The 16,918-nt window shown below is 38.9% G+C and overlaps 1 protein-coding gene across 1 annotated transcript; it reads left to right on the top strand.

Moving 5' to 3' along the window:
* The first annotated feature begins 4,726 nt into the window (after positions 1 to 4,726).
* Positions 4,727 to 12,389, top strand: GMNC (geminin coiled-coil domain containing). The gene is made up of 5 exons (XM_047698596.1): positions 4,727 to 4,808; positions 6,503 to 6,677; positions 8,423 to 8,511; positions 10,073 to 10,189; positions 11,716 to 12,389. Exons 1-5 carry the CDS (start codon positions 4,806 to 4,808, stop codon positions 12,334 to 12,336), a joined length of 1,005 nt encoding a protein of 334 aa, XP_047554552.1. The 5' UTR covers positions 4,727 to 4,805; the 3' UTR covers positions 12,337 to 12,389.
* The last annotated feature ends 4,529 nt before the right edge of the window (positions 12,390 to 16,918 follow it).

Here is a 16,918-nt window from a genome sequence, read left to right as displayed (position 1 = left end):
CATCCTCCGGGTGGCCTGACAGCATCTAGAAGAAATGGAAAGCCCCAAGCCCATTGGGATAAGCCTCAGCTATTTATTCCAGCATGCCCACAAATACTATTTCCAAGTGTCATTTTAAGAGAAAAGACAGAAAACAATGTTACAGAGTGCAGGGAAGGTTTGCCTCACTTTCTACAATGAATACAGATCTTTATTCCTTTGCTAGTTATCCCTCAAATATGGCATAATATGTGAAAGATATACCCTTAGACTTGAGAATCTTCAAATCTGTGAATATAATTATAGTGTATGGTCTGTCTTAACATAATACAACAAAGTACAACTGAAAAATTAAGCAATCACTTAATGAGTCAAAAAATAAGGTTTAAAACTGTTTATAAAGCTATTGAAATAAATTCTGGCTGGAACACCCAATAAAGTGATATCATAAATTTTTATCTTCTTGCTCCCCTCCCCCACCACACACACACACACACACACACACACACACACACACACACACTTAGCTTCAAACTGCACAAATCTTCCCAGGCCCTAATTAAACATCTTTCTCTTTAATTTGTCCAAGGTCCTTCTCTTTTCTGGCTAATAACATGATATAATTTTCTCAAACTAATTCTTTTTCCTTTTCTGTTGCCAGAATTAACAGTTAACTTTCTTTTGTATAAATATCTTTGTTCAGATAGGAACAGATTTACCATGGCATGTTATTGTATATATGTGGTTACTAGAAGCTCTGCTGACATGTGGGTGGTAGAGAATAGTCAAGACTCTACCCATATCAGCATGATTGATTTCCACACATTATTCTGGAAGGGTGAAACTCAAAACTATGCCTCAACGAACTAAATATGTCATGGTTCTCCAGACTTGCTAAAATAAAATATGCAAAGGCTAAGTCTCCCAATGTAAATCATCTACCGAACTGAATTTTCTCTAAGGGTTCGGCTTTTCTTTCCTTATATATGAAAGCAGAAATACAATCTTTTTATTGCCTGGAGATTCAGCTGTTGAAGCCATAGGAAGAGGCCATGTTTGTAAAGAGAATTTCTATCTTGTTCTTTTATTATATATGCTACTGAATTCACTAATGAGGTAATCAAATAAAGTGTCCTCCAGGGGTGAAATAAAAGAACATTCCATATGCCAATCTGTTTATTTCCTTGGCCCACCACTGATCACACACTACCCTTTCCTGTCTGCAGACTTGGTTTGTGTGCAGGTCAAATTACCTTTTATTTTATTATTTCTTCGTCCTGGCAGGAGGTAGTACCCCAGTTCAACAATTGGACTGTTATTAGCTACCTCTCTTTCAACACCGTCTCTTCAGCCACAATACAAAAGACAGTTTTTACTGATCTTAATGTCTATAGAAGAAAAAATAATCACCAAAGAAGTTGAAGTTGTACCTCTTTCTTTCAAAAATATGAATTAAGAAATGCCCAAAGGATTTCACATTATTCTTACTTGCCACATTAAAAAAAAAACAAAAAACAAAAAAAAACCCAAAAAATAAAATTAAAAAAAAAATACAAAAAAAAAGAAAAAAAAAAAAAACTTCAAACGAACAAACAAAAAATAACACTTATACCCAAGCAGTAGATCTTTTTTTTTTTTTTAAGATTTTATTTATTTATTTGAGAGAGAGAGAAAGTGTATGATGGGTGGGGGGAGGGACAGAAGGAGAGGGAGAAGCAAGCTCCCCACTGAACAGGGAGCCTGAGGTGGGTCTCCTGCAACTGAGACCCCCAAGTCACTCCCCCAAGCAGTACATCTTAAATAAAACGATATGCTTAAATCAGACCTTAAGGATTTGGAAAATTTTCCATCAGTTTATGATTTCAGGTAAGCTTTATCTTGTGACTTATGTCCAATTACCAATAGCTCTTTGTGGCTTAACTTTAGGGATCCACTAATACCATATACACTCCCACTTCTACTAAGCTAAAGCAGCTAATGATTTATGACATGTCTCTGTGCTAAAAATCCATCAAAGACTTTTTAAAAAATATGTCTAGCCCTCAAAAAGTCTGTTTAATAAATGTAGCTTTTATTTTCAGTTATTTTTAACAGGCAAGACACAGCAGCATATTTGCTCGAAGAGTCCTCTACACATAATAATAGCTGCTCTTCGTGACTTGGGCAGTGAATTTGGAGTTTTCAAGGTGACAGTGGTCAGCTCTCTCTTTTTTTTTTTTTTTTAAGATTTTATTTTTTATTTATTTGACAGAGAGAGCTCACAAGTAGGCAGAGAGGCAGGCAGAGAGAGAGAGAGAGAGCAGGAAGCAGGCTCCCTGCCGAGCAGAGAGCCAGATGTGGGGCTCGATCCCAGGACCCTGATATCATGACCTGAGCTGAAGGCAGAGGCTTAACCCACTGAGCCACCCAGGCGCCCAGTGGTCAGCTTTTTAATAAGCTTCTCAGGTACATATTTCTTTCTTAATTTACCATGGGAGCTGAGAATTTAGAGACCATGTAATATAGCCCCAGGTGTTTCAGGCTCAGAGAGTAGAACAAGAATCAGACCGCAGTTACATCTGTACCTAAAGCCTATGCCCTTTTGTTTCATGCCGCATTTATTCAATTTCCCCTTTTGCGTCATTTTTAGAGTCAAGAAATCATATTGTCCAGAGGTTCACATACCTAATTTATGAGTTTCCAAAAACAAAACAACTCAATCCTCCTTTTTCTTTCCCTGGCTCTTATCAGAAAAGTGATTAGGATTTTCTTTGCCCTGAACAAGATAATCAATTATCATAACCGAAACAGGTTTTGATCTGTTTCCCCCATCATCTCAGGGTCATAGTGCCAGGGTATCCCCACCCCTTGTGCCATGAGAGTGGTCACTCACTGAAATGCATCATGTCGTTTAACCCTGTGTAAGACCCATGAGTCTTCCAGGCAGTGATCCCCAAAATTTGTATTATTCACTTAGAAATGTTTGTGAACAAACGGTATGGGACAGGAGAAATGGTGCCGACCAAGTCTGGTGCCTTCCTCCTCTTCCTCTTCCATTCCCTCCTTAATGTCAGAGACAGAACACTTCAGGAGCATTCGCTGTGTTAGCCATCTCTAAGTGTTTTGGATGATGAGTAAAATCCAGTGCAAAATGAATACAGGTCAAAACTGGTCTAGAGAGAGGACTATGCAAGCCAGATTCTGAAATTTTCTTAATCCTTACACCATGCCCGGATTGGTTTGCTAGGGCTTCCAGAACCAGGGATGAGATGGCTTAAACATTTTCTCACACTTCCGGAGGCTGGAAGTCTAAGACCAACCTGTTGCCGGGTTATCAGTTTCTGATGAGGCCTCTCTCCTTGACTGGCAAATGGCCACCTTCCAGCCTTGTTCTCACATGGCCTTTTCTCTAGGCACGCCATCTCCTGTGTCTCTTCCTCTCCTTATAAGCCCCAGTCTTACCAGATTAGGGGGCCAGCCTTATGATCTCTTAACCCTGATTCTCTTCTTAGAGGCCCAACCTCCAAATACAGTCACATTCAGGGTTGGCGACTCAACATACAAATCCTGAGGTAACACAATTCAGTCCTTACAAATGCCCATTACAGAAATAGCTATAACTTGCAGTGAGAAAAAAAAAATAAAACAGAATTGTGATAGTTAGGAGCATGGATGCTAGGCCAGAGGTTCAGACCCAGAGTCTGCTGCTTGCTAATTGTGTAATCAATGGTCAAAAGTTTCTTAACTTCAGTGCTTCATCACTGAAACAAAGACAATAAGCACACCTGCTCCCTAGGTTATTGCCAGTTGAAATAAAAGTTGGCTATTAGTAGTAGATGTATGGTTTTAAAAATGGCATTACTCCTTTATCTCCTGTGGATTATAACCTCATAGGAATCGTGAGAATAAAATGCAAGAGGAAAGATGGGGGGAACCAAATACTTTGAAAAGTATTTTTCTTAATTCTGATAACTTATTCTATATAATTGTAGTTGTAAAGATAGGACCAAACACAGAGACAGACACTTTAGGTTCTTAAATTTGTAGCTTAATTAATTCTTTATTGAGCACCCATGACTGGTTAGGAATTGTTCCAGGCATCTAGGAGACAACATTGAACAAAATGGACAGGAACGGCTATTCCCCCTGAACTTTCATTCTAGAATGGATATAGATCATCTTCACATTTCACACCCACATCAGGAGTTGGGGGAAGGAGATCCATCAAATAGTAGAAAAAAAGCCAATCAATTCACAATGTCATTCAGTAAATTGGTATTGATCACGTGGCCAGGAAAAACACAGGAGCAGTATTATGTCTAGGGGCTGCTGCACCTGCTCCCCAAGTGCTGCTCTGATCCCCGAGACCCTGCTCTAGGCTTTCTCTGACCCTGATGCCCGGGCCACAGAGTGGACAGTCCACCCAGCCCCGCTCGGGGAGCCGGGTTCGCCCAGTCCCGCCGGCGACGCGGTCCCCGCCCACCCCAACTCCCCGCCGACCGCGGGCAGAGAGCTGGCAGGGAGCGCGCACCGCGCGGGTTTTGAAGCCGCGCGGCGCACCGGGACGCTGAGCGCCACGGCAGGTCTCACAGGTCTCAAGGTCCCCGCGCGGCCATCGCCGTGAGTGCCGGTGACTTTGGCTTCAGGTCTGCTGACCCACGTCACCAGTTTGACAGCCTCGCACCAAATCAGAGGGCGGTGCTCGCCGGGAGTCCCTGGCGTCACTGGGAGTTCCCGCAGATTAGAACTCGCCTCTCCTGGCTCCTCCCCTCAGTCCCATTTAAAGCTCCCAGGGCTTTCCGAAAAATTGAAGGCTCAGTTTCTGCAGCGCCTTCTTCCACTGCAAGATGGTAAGTGAGGAGCCAGCGTTTAGGTAATGCGCTGGGGAAACCTGGGGGCTCTGAGAGCTAGTAAACTCTGCATTTAGAATTTCTTCCGCCTTGGATGCAAGATTTCTGGGCTACCTTGCCCGTTAAAAGGGGTCTTCTCTGCTACGCCATCTGCTTATTTTCCCCCTATCTTCTCTCTCTCATTCCCCATCTTTCTCATCCTTTTACCCACTGTGTTATTTCTACTTTCTGTACTTTCTCCCAACTGTCTTTCCCTCTATACCTGCACTCACTTTTCTTTCCACCTGTTTCCTCTAGATTAGACGCATATTTGCAAACATTTGGATTTGAGTTAGTCTAGGGGTGTTTGAGATTTGTTTTCTTCTCAGGTGTCAATTGCATAATAGTTCAGCTTTGATTTCAATAATAACCTCAGGGAAAGAGCTTACAAACATGCTTTTAGAATAAAAGAAAATAGTCCTTGATAAACTTTGGGCTGAATTTCTTTGATCTGCACTGCCCAAGCTGGACTTGCTTCAAGACTGGACTTTTTCAAGACTTAGCTTAATGGGAATATTAACAAATTGTGACTTAATTAACTTTTCTTCGTGTGTCTCTCTCTCCTTATTATTTATTTTCTCTCTGTTTATGTTATGCCCAAGAAAGTCCTCAAGTCAACAAAAGACTTGTAGTGGTCAAAAAGGAGTTTGTCCAAAGCTGAGCTCTGCTGAAATGAATGGCTTTTTACCTGATTAAACATTGACAAATAATTAAGAATGGCCTGTTGTACAAATTAACCCAGGAAGGCTGCATATCTGCCCCTGCTTGGATATTTGGAAAGAGTGTGTGTTTGAAGTTTGAGGAGTCGGGGGCAGGAGGGTGTTCACTGGCTCAGAACACAGTGCAGAATAGATGCCAGGCAGTTAGTAGTGGCAAGATAACTTTGCAAGGGCATAGAGACCTGGTGCTGGAGAGAGCTAGAGCCTGCTGTCTCGGCTGACTAACATATTTCAGCTCTGATGGTATGTTTACTTGGAGTGACTATATGTGCTTGTGTTTGGAGAAGCAAATGTATTTAGTTATCTCTGGAATGTATCTATATGTCAATACGTCCATTTCAAACCATTTGGAGCACCATAGGATCCAGCAGCATTTAAAGCCAGAGGAAGGAGGAAGGAAGAAATGGGGTAAGTTTATAATTGAGAAACTAAGAAGCTAAAATAAGGAGATTTCCTTATATGTTATATTCAGTCCATTTCAGCCTTAGCATTCTGGGCTCTGTGTCTTTCAAGGTTATTAGAAATATAATTAAGTTATTTGTTAGAAAGAGCCAAATAGTTCTTAGGTCTTTCAATCAGTAAGTAGAATTCCTTTTACATAGATCCTGGATAGCCTCTAAGAAGACTCAGTCATGGAAACAGAAAATACTCCTGGATATTTACAAATTTGGTCCATCCAATACTAACCTGTTTTTTTGCTGAGAGGTCCTCGGGAAAGTACTGGGTAAACCAAGAGGCTGATTCCCTTTTAGTCATTATGTATTTTGACCGCTTGAATTAATCTGGAATCTGTGCTTAACACCTGTACTGTTTTTTGATTCATTGCATATAATTCGTGTCTCTTTCTTCCATCCTTATTCTCCTCCAAATCCCAATCACCCCATCTCCTGGGACTCTCCCCACCCCTGCTCCGATCCTCCCTACTGACTTTCACAGAACACTGTTCTGCCTTGCCAAGACCAGTACTTTGTAGGAGGTCAGAGTTATAATTGCCCGTATTCCACTACAACGTCAGAATCTAGTGTTGACGTTTCCACGGAGACTTGGGTCTCTTTCTGGGCTGCTGGTCTCCTGGACAACAGAGAGCCCCAACAAGCACCACAGGCACTGGGTAAGTTCTGCCCGTCTGCTTTCCTGGTATGTCTGAAGCCCTTTTTCAGCACCCATAGTTGCAAAGCATCATGGGCCAGAACCCTGTAGAAGAAGAGATGCTATGGGAAGTTGAAGAAAGCCCAAAGATTCCTGAATTTCACAGCCTAAATAAGCTGCTTTTCTATACTTGCCAGATAGTGAAAATGGGAATCTTGTCCTTGTCCACTGGACATTATGAATTTTTCCCCACACTTAACAGTTCCTAGAGACTTCCAACCCACTAAGGGATTTAGGGTTGGGTCAAAGTTTTATAAACAAATACTGTAAGATGCTTTTGGAGTCAGATACCAGTTGGAGCATTTCTTTTGGAATTCAGGAAAGTTCCCCTGAGTTTAAGAGGGAAACAAGGAAAACTAATAACTTACTCTTTTATTTCCTAAGGAAATTCTATGAAGAGCATCCTGTAAAAGGAAAAAAAAAAATGATTCCTTTTGCTCAAAGAAGATGTCAGCTTTGGAAGGAGAGATAACTTTGTGATGAAAATTGTATATTAATTATCACCTGGGGCTTAGTAAGCAGTACTTATAAATATTAAAGGAATTTATATATTAACACTCGGTTTCTAGAAAAACTGTAGACATTTCAGAATTACGTATCTGAACTCCTGGTTCAGCCACATTATTTTGTGTGCATGTGAATTTGAGCAAAAAACAAACAAAAAGCCCCAAAATATTGAAACACATATATGTCAGGAAGGGAGTTGTTCAACTTTAGTTTTCTGCCACAAGCAACAAAGAAGACAGAATGCCCAAGAATATGAAATCAAACTGTATAAAATTTGATTCCTGTCTCCCTACTCATCATTCTAATTTAGTAAAAATATTTCAGTAATATGTCAGTTTCAGTAGAGATGGGGAAGAGTCAGACTATACTAGATGAGGAAAATAAAATAAAAATAAACCAGTACAGCATGCCCAAACATAATTTTTACTCATAGTTTACTATCAAATATGGAAAAAAAAAACAAAACTCCACAAAAGCATAAAAGACAGTTCATGGTATAGTTTGGAGATTTTCATCAAGGTCTTCAGAGAAGCAAGATCCAAATTATTTTAAAGTAGGAAGTGCCACCACTTCCTACACTGAGTTCAGGGTACAGTTTGGAGATTTTCATCAAGGTCTTCAGAGAAGCAAGATCCAAATTACTTTAAAGTAGGAAATGCTACCACTCATAATTCTGAGTACTCTCCATCAGCTTTAACTGGCATGCAAATAGGCAGAGATTTTCATCTGGGGAGAAATAGTAGCATCAAGAATAGCATTTGATTCTAGAGCCAAACACTATGTTATCAAGCACGAAACCTTAGAAAGTAAGATAGAAACTTGGAAAACAGTGGAATTGCAATGTTATGCTGAGTCAGGGAAGGATCAATAAATTTCTGAGTGAATTCATAGTACAGATGGGATGGTTTTTATAAATTTAGCCAGTGGAAATTTATATATTAAGAAGAAATATGGACCGCTTAGCTCCTAAAAATTCACCCTTTCAGCCATTTGGGCATGTAGTCTATAAATATTTGTCTTTCACAGCACGGTTATCCCTTCTAAAAGGTTTTAAATATATTGTTTCCTGTGTGGAGGCTATAGCTATTTTTAGAAAGGTAATTGAATCTATTAAAATGTCTGAAATCCTTCAATGAGCTCTGTATTACACAAAAACTGCAAGGGAGTTTTCTCACTTATCCATTTGGTATTTTCACAAAGAATCATCCTGTGACTCCAGTTTCTCTGCTCCTAACTCTTGTTCATGGGAAGAAGCTCAGCTTTCCTCTCAGCTCTACAGAAACAAGCAGGTATGTGTAGCTCATCAGAATACTGAGACTGGACTGACATGTTCCATGTAGGTTTTTTTTTTTTTCCTCACTTTTTTTTTTTTTTTTTTTGGAGTCTAACAGACTCTCAATGTTATGTTAGTTTCGGGTGTATAACATAGTGATTCGGCTTCTCTATACATTATCCTCACCACAAGCGTAGCTACCATCTGTCACCATACAACACTACGATAATAATGTTAACTGTATTCTCCGTACTGTGCCTTTTATTCCCATGACTTACTCATTCCATAGCTAGAAGCCCATATCTGTCCCTACTCTTCACCCATTTGGTCTGTCCACCCACCCCCTTCCCTCAGGCAGTCATCCCTTTGTTCTCTATATTTATAAGTCTGATTCTGCTTTTTGTTTGTTTTTTTGCTTGTTCCACATATGAGTGAAATCATATGGCATTTGTCGTTCTCAGGCTGACTTGCTTCACTTTGCATGCAGTTTATTCTTAACATCGTCCCTTGATGTCACCTTGCTTCTCTTCCCTTGTTAAATTCATATATTGACTTTCAGCTTAGAGCCAAAGTGGATATATGTCCAGAGGATGGACATGAAGATAGATGATCAGTGTCACAGGGAAAAACAACAACGACAAAGTCAACAACAACCTCCAAAACCCTGTAGGAGGACCTACAGTCAGGCCCTGACTTCACACATTGTAATTATATGACCTCTTGAATCCTCTTTTCCCTTACCTAGGACATTGAAAGATTTATGCTGCCTTCCTGAGAGGGCTGTTGCAAAGACCAAGTGATATACTGAGTGTGATTGTATTTTTTTAAGATATTATTTATTTATTTGACAGACAGAGATCACAGTCGGCAGAGAGGCAGGCAGAGAGAGAGAGGAGTAGGAAGCAGGCTCCCCGCTGAGCAGAGACCCCCCCCCCCCATGCAGGACTGGATCCCAGGATCTGACCTGAGTCGAAGGCAGAGGCTTTAACCCACTGAACCACCCAGGCGCCCCGTGTGATTGTATTTTTAATCCATAAACATAGGCCATCACTTGGAGAAGTGATGATGATTATTAAGTTTTTGCAAAGAATGTTTCATTTTCCATGTTTTGTTTGTTGTTGTTCCTGAGAGAGTAATTTAATCTAGTGGATATACAAACAGATCAATCTGAAGATGAGGGAAGCAAACCCCCTCTTTGTTTTTCTTCTTTTCTTAACATTCAAGGAAAGAGTCCAGCGAAACCTTTCTAAACACACTTTTCTATATTTAAACAGTTGCACACAGCTCATTTTCCTACAGACCTTCCCGATCCCCTTGTGGCTGCAATCTTAAAAGTCATATAATCTCTTCAAATACTTTGCAATGAATAAAAAGTTCAGAGCACAGAACTGAACAATGGGGTGGTAGGTGGGTGTAGATTGAATTTAGGCCTTAGAGGACAAGGGCTCCCTGAGGTTTGGTTCATAAAACAAACAGAATAATAATCAAGTTTAAGCAGGCTAAGGATCAGTGGCATTATTATAAGGTTACAAAGTCAATATAGTGGAGGGGCCTTCACCGTTGTATGCTTTTTGCAGCTCCAAGATACTCTGGTGCAGAAGGAAGAAGAACTTGCTAGGTTACATGAAGAGAATAATCACCTCAGACAATACCTGAATTCTGCTTTGGTTAAATGTCTTGAGGACAAGGCCAAGGTATGTAACTACCCCCTTTGTAAGAGCAGAGCAGTGATTTGAGAATGGAGACTGTTTGGCTAACACTGCTTGATTAAGTGTAGGAGGTGTATTGAACAACACGGCTTCAAAGGCATTCATAGGCTAGATGGATTTTTTCTGGAAGAAATATAGCACTTCCTCAAGAATTTTTATGTATTACTTCTTGGAAGAATCCGGACTGCATATTTTAGCCATATATTACCAAAAGAGTTGCTTAAGAATCGTAAGCCAGTCCAGGGAATTGCTAAGACAGAAGAGGTTAATCAAAAGACGGAGTTAAGTGGATGGAACACTGGAGTGGGAATCAGATCTGAAAGACACTTGGTTTTTTTAATTATCTGCTTGACTTTGAGTACATTTCTCTGTCACTTAGCCTCACTTACCTTCATCCGTAAATGCAGGGGCTAAAAGATTCTTTAAGAATCTCCCAGCTCTGAAATGTTATGAACAGGGCTGGAGCCCAGATCTTTTGACTGGCAATTATGTATCACCAATTACTTTATCTTTTAGTGAACCTTTTTATCTTATCCTTTTAGAATGGACTATTTCTAACTCAAGGACAAATAGTTTGTCCATAGTCTCTTCCTGTTCTTCTTCCTTTCTTTTGGGTTTTGTATTTTTGTTATCTTTTTGCCGTTCTGTTATCATTATTGCTTTGTCATCAATCTTTACCCTGCCACTAGACAAACTGCATTATTTGATATTATTTTATTTAAATTGATGAAGCTTCTTACCACCTTCACTGGAAATAACAGTTGAGAGAAGAAAGAGTACCATATCTGATTCCTTTACAATTCCTTTACAAGCCGGTCAGCTTTGTTAAGAAAAGGAGCACATCTCACAGTTAGGAGCTTGGGCTCATACCTTCAACCACCATTTTGTAAAAAAGGAAATGAATTAAATTAGTAAATGAGATTGATTAGACAGTATTTTTTCTCTTTTCCCCAGTTGTTCAAAGTGTGGAATAATACATATCATGTGAGAGTGGTCTGAAAGTTAGCAGAATAAGAAGAATCAGTGTTACATATTGTTTCAATCAGCCGCTCTGTCTAGATTCAGATGATTAGATTTAATGTAGGCTGCATGATCCTTAGTAAGACTCTAATATGCCCTTGCCTCAGTTTCTTCACTAAAGTGGATTTTATAAAATGAGGTGAATATGCATGTAATCAGCGTTCAATACATGATAGTTACTGTTATTGTCATTATTATAACGATAATTATTTCCATGAATTGAAAATTTAAAGATATTATTCATTTCTTTCAACTAAAAACATGAATTGTGGTTTCCAGGTAGTTACTTGTCACTATATATTTTAATTTAGAGACAGAAATGACTCCAATTACTTTTACTTAGTGTATGTGTGAGAGAATAGAATTTTAATCATGTTTTTAAGGAATTAAGATGATTAGTAAATATGTGAAGGAGGTTTAATTAGATAACAGTAAAGAAATTATCTTGGTTGACTATCTGACTGTATATTTTCCAAATACTACTTCCTTAGAAATTGCTGTCATCAGATGAGTTCTCCAAAGCATTTGGACAATTCAGAAAGGGAAAGAGGAAACCCAAAGAGCAAAGATACTTTCCTCCTGAGATCCCCCACCACAAAAATGCCAAGAGAAACCTCTCTAGTGAATTTGCTAACTGTGAAGGACAACCTGGGCCCCCTGTGGACCCTTGGGTTCTTCAGACCCTTGGGTTAAAAGACCTCAACACCATCGATGACACTTTATCAGCTAACTACAGTGCCCACTCCTCTCATCCCAGAAGAATTGCCAGCACATGTCCTCCATTTCTGGATGATGCAGTTGATTATGAAAATGTCTCCAGGGAGGATCTGCCAATTGACTATGGAGGCGACCCAGCAACCCCCTCACATAGCACTGCTGGGCACAGGGAAGATTTTCACTTCCTTTCTCAACTTTCAAACCCCCCAGGAGGGCTTCAAACTTCTCCTTACTATACTTCTGATGTGTCACCCAATAAAACAGAGATGGCCTTTTCCACATCCCTGAGCCCTCACTGTAATGTAAAAACTCACTCCTTCCACCAGGGACAAGCCTTTGTTTGTCGAGATGAGGAGGGAGGCTGGAAGTTTACCTGGGTCCCTAAGCAGTCTTAGTGACCTCCCTTCTATCACGAAAGACTGCCATAAACTCTGTTTACAAAGACCTCTCTTGCACTTGAACCTGACTATTTGGAACACGGAAGTTTTGCCCTGACTGTCCCCTGCCACTTTAAATGTCACTCTCAATTACCCACTTAAATCTGCAGAGAACAGCTTCCACGAATCCATAATGAAGCATGCCTGCTCTTCTTTCACCTAAATTTGACTTGTTTACACACCAACACCTGCTGCTGACTTCATCCCTTCGCCCTGTACCTGAAAAGGTATTTTCCAATTGCCTGAATATTCCTTCGAGGCCTACATATGCTGTTCCAATTATAACAAGTCTAACAGCTTTTCTCCTTTCATCAAGCAGTTTAAATGTTCACAGCCTCTACCCTCTCACTTTTATCCTGTCCTGTTCCTCTTCATTTCTGAAAACTGCCTCGAGAGTGAACACTATTATCGCTCCAGGTGTCTATTCTTGAGTGCTCCGATCGTGGGGGTGGGGTAGAAACAAGGGTCTCTGGACATCATCATTTCCCAAAGACATAATGTAGATGTGAGCAGTGCCATGTGTAGAGCAGTTCAGTAAGTTATGTGCCTGTGGAGTTGACAAAGCCTCCTCAATGAGTTGCAACTCTACTGAATAAGCAATACCACTGATAAATTAAAAGATGAAAAAGAATTAAAATTAATTCAAAATATGCCACAGTATATCAGCTTCTATAGGCACCTGGCATTGCCTCTTTAGCCAACATGACTCAAACTAGAACATGGCTAAGGGATGCTTGATAACAACAAGTTGTCATCCTAATCGCCCAGATGCTGTCAAGGGTCTGGTCCTGCCAGTATTGTCTAGCCAAACTCTGTTTTTGTCTCCCTCATTCATTCACTTATTCATCTACTCAGTTTTCCATTTGTTGGCCCACACAAAATATTTGTACAACACCTGCCATGTACCAGGCATGGTCCTATGGGGTGGTGATGGAATAAATGAGAGCAAGTTAGACCTTGTGGCCACCCTCATGAGACTCAGAGCCAATGTTTGCTGTGACCTTAAGAAACCTAATTCCCAAGGGTGAAGATTCAGTTTTCCTGGCTGCAGAATACAGAAGATAGATGAGACCATCACTAACATTCTATAAACCGAGGCTGGGTCCATCAGCTTTACTCCAACACTGCCAACCCAGCTCACTCTTCTTTTTAGTTCTGATAGACACTATAGGTATGTTGGATGAGCTTTACATACAATTTTTCTTAAACATGAGCCATTTGTAGTCGACACAAGAAACCATTGCTCTGATCACAGTATTCTTTTTTTGGTATGAGCCCATGTTGTAGGTTAATTCAGTCTAAGTATGTGAGAGTAACTTGCATCTAACAAATAGAGATAAAAATTTTAAAATATGTGCATAAATATAATGTAAATTTTGACATCAAAGATTTCTCTCTTTCTAAATAAAAACATATATTCTTAGTGCTTGTGTTTGTTTTCCCTCAAGCTCTCTATCTTTTGCAGAATAATTTACATATCAACAATGTGTACCTCTGTTTTTTGGAGAAAACGTCAGTTAGCATAAGATCCACCAGGGTGTACCTCTTTCCTGCCTTTCTGTTCCCACCTCTCAATAAGTCATGTTGTGAACATGACTTTGCCCTTTGGGATTCTTTGTAACCAAGACATGACTTTCATTGCTGTTGCTATTTGGCTTTTCTTTATTTTGATGATTGTGAGCAAGTAATCTGTTTTAGAAAGTTTTCTTAACCTCTAGTTTTCTTTATAATCCATGAAGGAGAAACTAAGATATTAACTAATATTATTCTCCAGAGTATTTTCATGACTTAGGAAGAGGTAGAACACACTCTATTTTCTAAAACAAAACAAAAGCAGTAACAAAGAAGTGCTTAACACTGCAGTATCTGTGCCCCTGATGGGTGAAATTTATCTTTTTAAAATAACAAATTTAAGAATTAAGATTAAATAATTACAATTGATTGATTGTACTTTAACACCCTAGGAATCAAGAAAACAACATAACTACTTTAAAAGATTAAATGATCTAGCTGTAAAACAAAACTGATCAGTCAACAAATACTTATTTTGCATTTTTGTGTGCCTTATCACATGTTATATACCGTGAGGAAACACCCAGGCTTAGCACAGTGCATTTGGTAGATAAAACAGAGCCTTATAAAATGTAACCATTTTTATTTTTTTTTTTTTAAGATTTTATTTATTTATTTGACAGACAGAGATCACAAGTAGGCAGAGAAGCAGGCAGAGAGAGAGAGAGGGAAGCAGGCTCCCTGAGGAGCAGAGAGCCCGATGCGGGACTTGATCCCAGGACCCTGAGATCATGATCTGAGCCGAAGGCAGTGGCCCAACCCACTGAGCCACCCAGGCGCCCCAAAATGTAACCATTTTTAAATGAAGCTTGATCTCAGCCTGGTTTAAAGAAATTACAGCACGCTTGTGATAAATTATGGTAACTTGCTCTGGCTTATACCATGGATGAAAGAAAATTACCACATCTTCTTGGGACTACATATCTATAGACATTTGCTACTCATTTCCATTATGTATAAAAGTTCTTTTGTTGATGTTTGAGAAACTGGAAATTTCTCTTACCTAAGTATATATTCTATTATGGTTTTACCATGCCACTCCTGTAATCTACAGGTAATATTTTATTAATGTAAGAGGAGAAATAAGAACTAAGAACTTGTGCTTGTGATGAATAATACCTTTATGTTGTATGTAACATTTTCTAGTCATGGATTTTCTTCTCCTAGGTTTTAACCATAATCCTATTGATCTGTACCTCTTTTGTATGATGTATGTGGCCAGACCAATCTTCAGCATTTAGGGTCAAAGAGTTCTTTTACTTATCTAGGATACATTAATGAGGCCTTCAGATGTTAATGGTCTAAAAAGTCAGGTGCAACCTAACCTCCCATTAAAACTAGTACCTGGCATCAATTTTTAAAATTTGATGACATTTCCAATGTTCTCTGATCACCTGAAAATAAAGCCTATTTGTATCTTGCTAATATCTGGAGCATAAAGGCTCTTGAAAGCCTCAGTCATGCAGGTGACAATGAATGGGATTAATTTAAAACTGTGGTGATGCTAAACCATAATTCTGAAAAACTGGATGAAAAAAAAACTGTGAATCAATGGGGAAAAAATTGCTCCATTTTATCTATTTCAAAAAAAGATTTTTTTCAATGTGACAAATTAATTCAACAACCAACCTATATCACAGAATCAAAGGAACCTATAGAGTTTAGACATCCAGTGATAATTTTTTACAAGTTTACTTCTTGTCTATAAAGTCAGGATACACAAATTTACATTTGTTTCAGTTTACCAGAAGATTCATGTGCGTAAATATTAGATGTCTCATTTTTTCTTTATTTTTCATGAAACCAAATAAAATTGGTTTACAAGTTGCATGATGTAAGTATATTTCTTAACATATTTGTCATATTTTATCTAGATGTTTTTGTTACATGAGCAAAACCAGACATCCAGTTATAATTCTTATGGTGGATAGTCTATAAATGTAAAATATAATTTAACATTTAATATTTTAAATGACTTTGATTTGTTTGTGATTTAAAATATTTCTAATTATATGTGAGTCAATTTTGTAATGAATTAATGTCTAATAAATATATTAATGGGAAAAACTTACTTACTCCTACTTTTGTCCCTTATTTTAGAAATGTTTTTTAAAGAGTTGAAGAACAAATGAAAAAAAGTTGTCAGTTCTCATTTCTGCCACAAATATGCATTGAAACAACATGTATTTTAATTTCCCAATAGTGGTAAGATTAATAATAGAGGTGCTTATTCAAAAGATAATAGCCTGTGTCCAGCTCTGTAGGAAATAAAGGATAAAATAGGTGCTCAAACCAACTTGTCTATACTTGAGAGAAACATAAACATGCTTAATCAAAGCAAGGGAATAATTAGCTCTCATAACCAACAAGTCTATGCTTTAGCTATACCTGGATCTAGAGCTCAAGGAATATTGTCAAGAATTTGGTTTGGGATCTAAAATAAGACTGATGAATATGGACAGATTCTGGAAGGGTGTTGAGATAATACCTGCTACACAAAAGCATAACAGAAACCGGGGTGGGATAGGCAATGTAAATTTGAAAAGCAGCAAGCTATATCCCATAACTTTTCTGGTTTTGTGACCTTCTCCTTGTTCTTCACATTGTAATTCCTTAAGATGAATAAACCCTCAGTTAAATGTTCTAGAAAGAACAGAGTCTGGTATATGAAATCATGGGCAGATTTCCCCTGCGTTCACTAGATAGGCCCTATATCCGTCCCTAAGAGGAAGACTGATATAAATAGAAAATGGTTTGAGACTTACACGTCAGGCCAGGAACCCATTGCTACATGGAGATTCTCCTATTACCAGTCATGGATAATCTGGTTGTTATTTAGTGTCCTTACAGGGATATTTGATTGATTTTTTTTTTTCTTGGAGAACATTACATCTATGCCTCACTCACTTTAAATGACCCTTGAATGTCATCAGGACAGGTTATTGGAAACATCAGGAAGAAGTAGGTA

The sequence above is a fragment of the Lutra lutra genome, chromosome 1 (genome assembly GCF_902655055.1).
Source record: "Lutra lutra chromosome 1, mLutLut1.2, whole genome shotgun sequence".
Taxonomy (NCBI): domain Eukaryota; kingdom Metazoa; phylum Chordata; class Mammalia; order Carnivora; family Mustelidae; genus Lutra; species Lutra lutra.
This window is presented reverse-complemented; position numbering and strand designations above follow the sequence as displayed.

Excerpts from the sequence above, each read along its gene's own strand:
- GMNC (XM_047698596.1), top strand. Across the intron at positions 6,678-8,422 it reads ACAAGCACCACAGGCACTGG|AATCATCCTGTGACTCCAGT; the intron begins GTAAGTTCTGCC and ends ATTTTCACAAAG. Across the intron at positions 8,512-10,072 it reads AGCTCTACAGAAACAAGCAG|CTCCAAGATACTCTGGTGCA; the intron begins GTATGTGTAGCT and ends TGCTTTTTGCAG.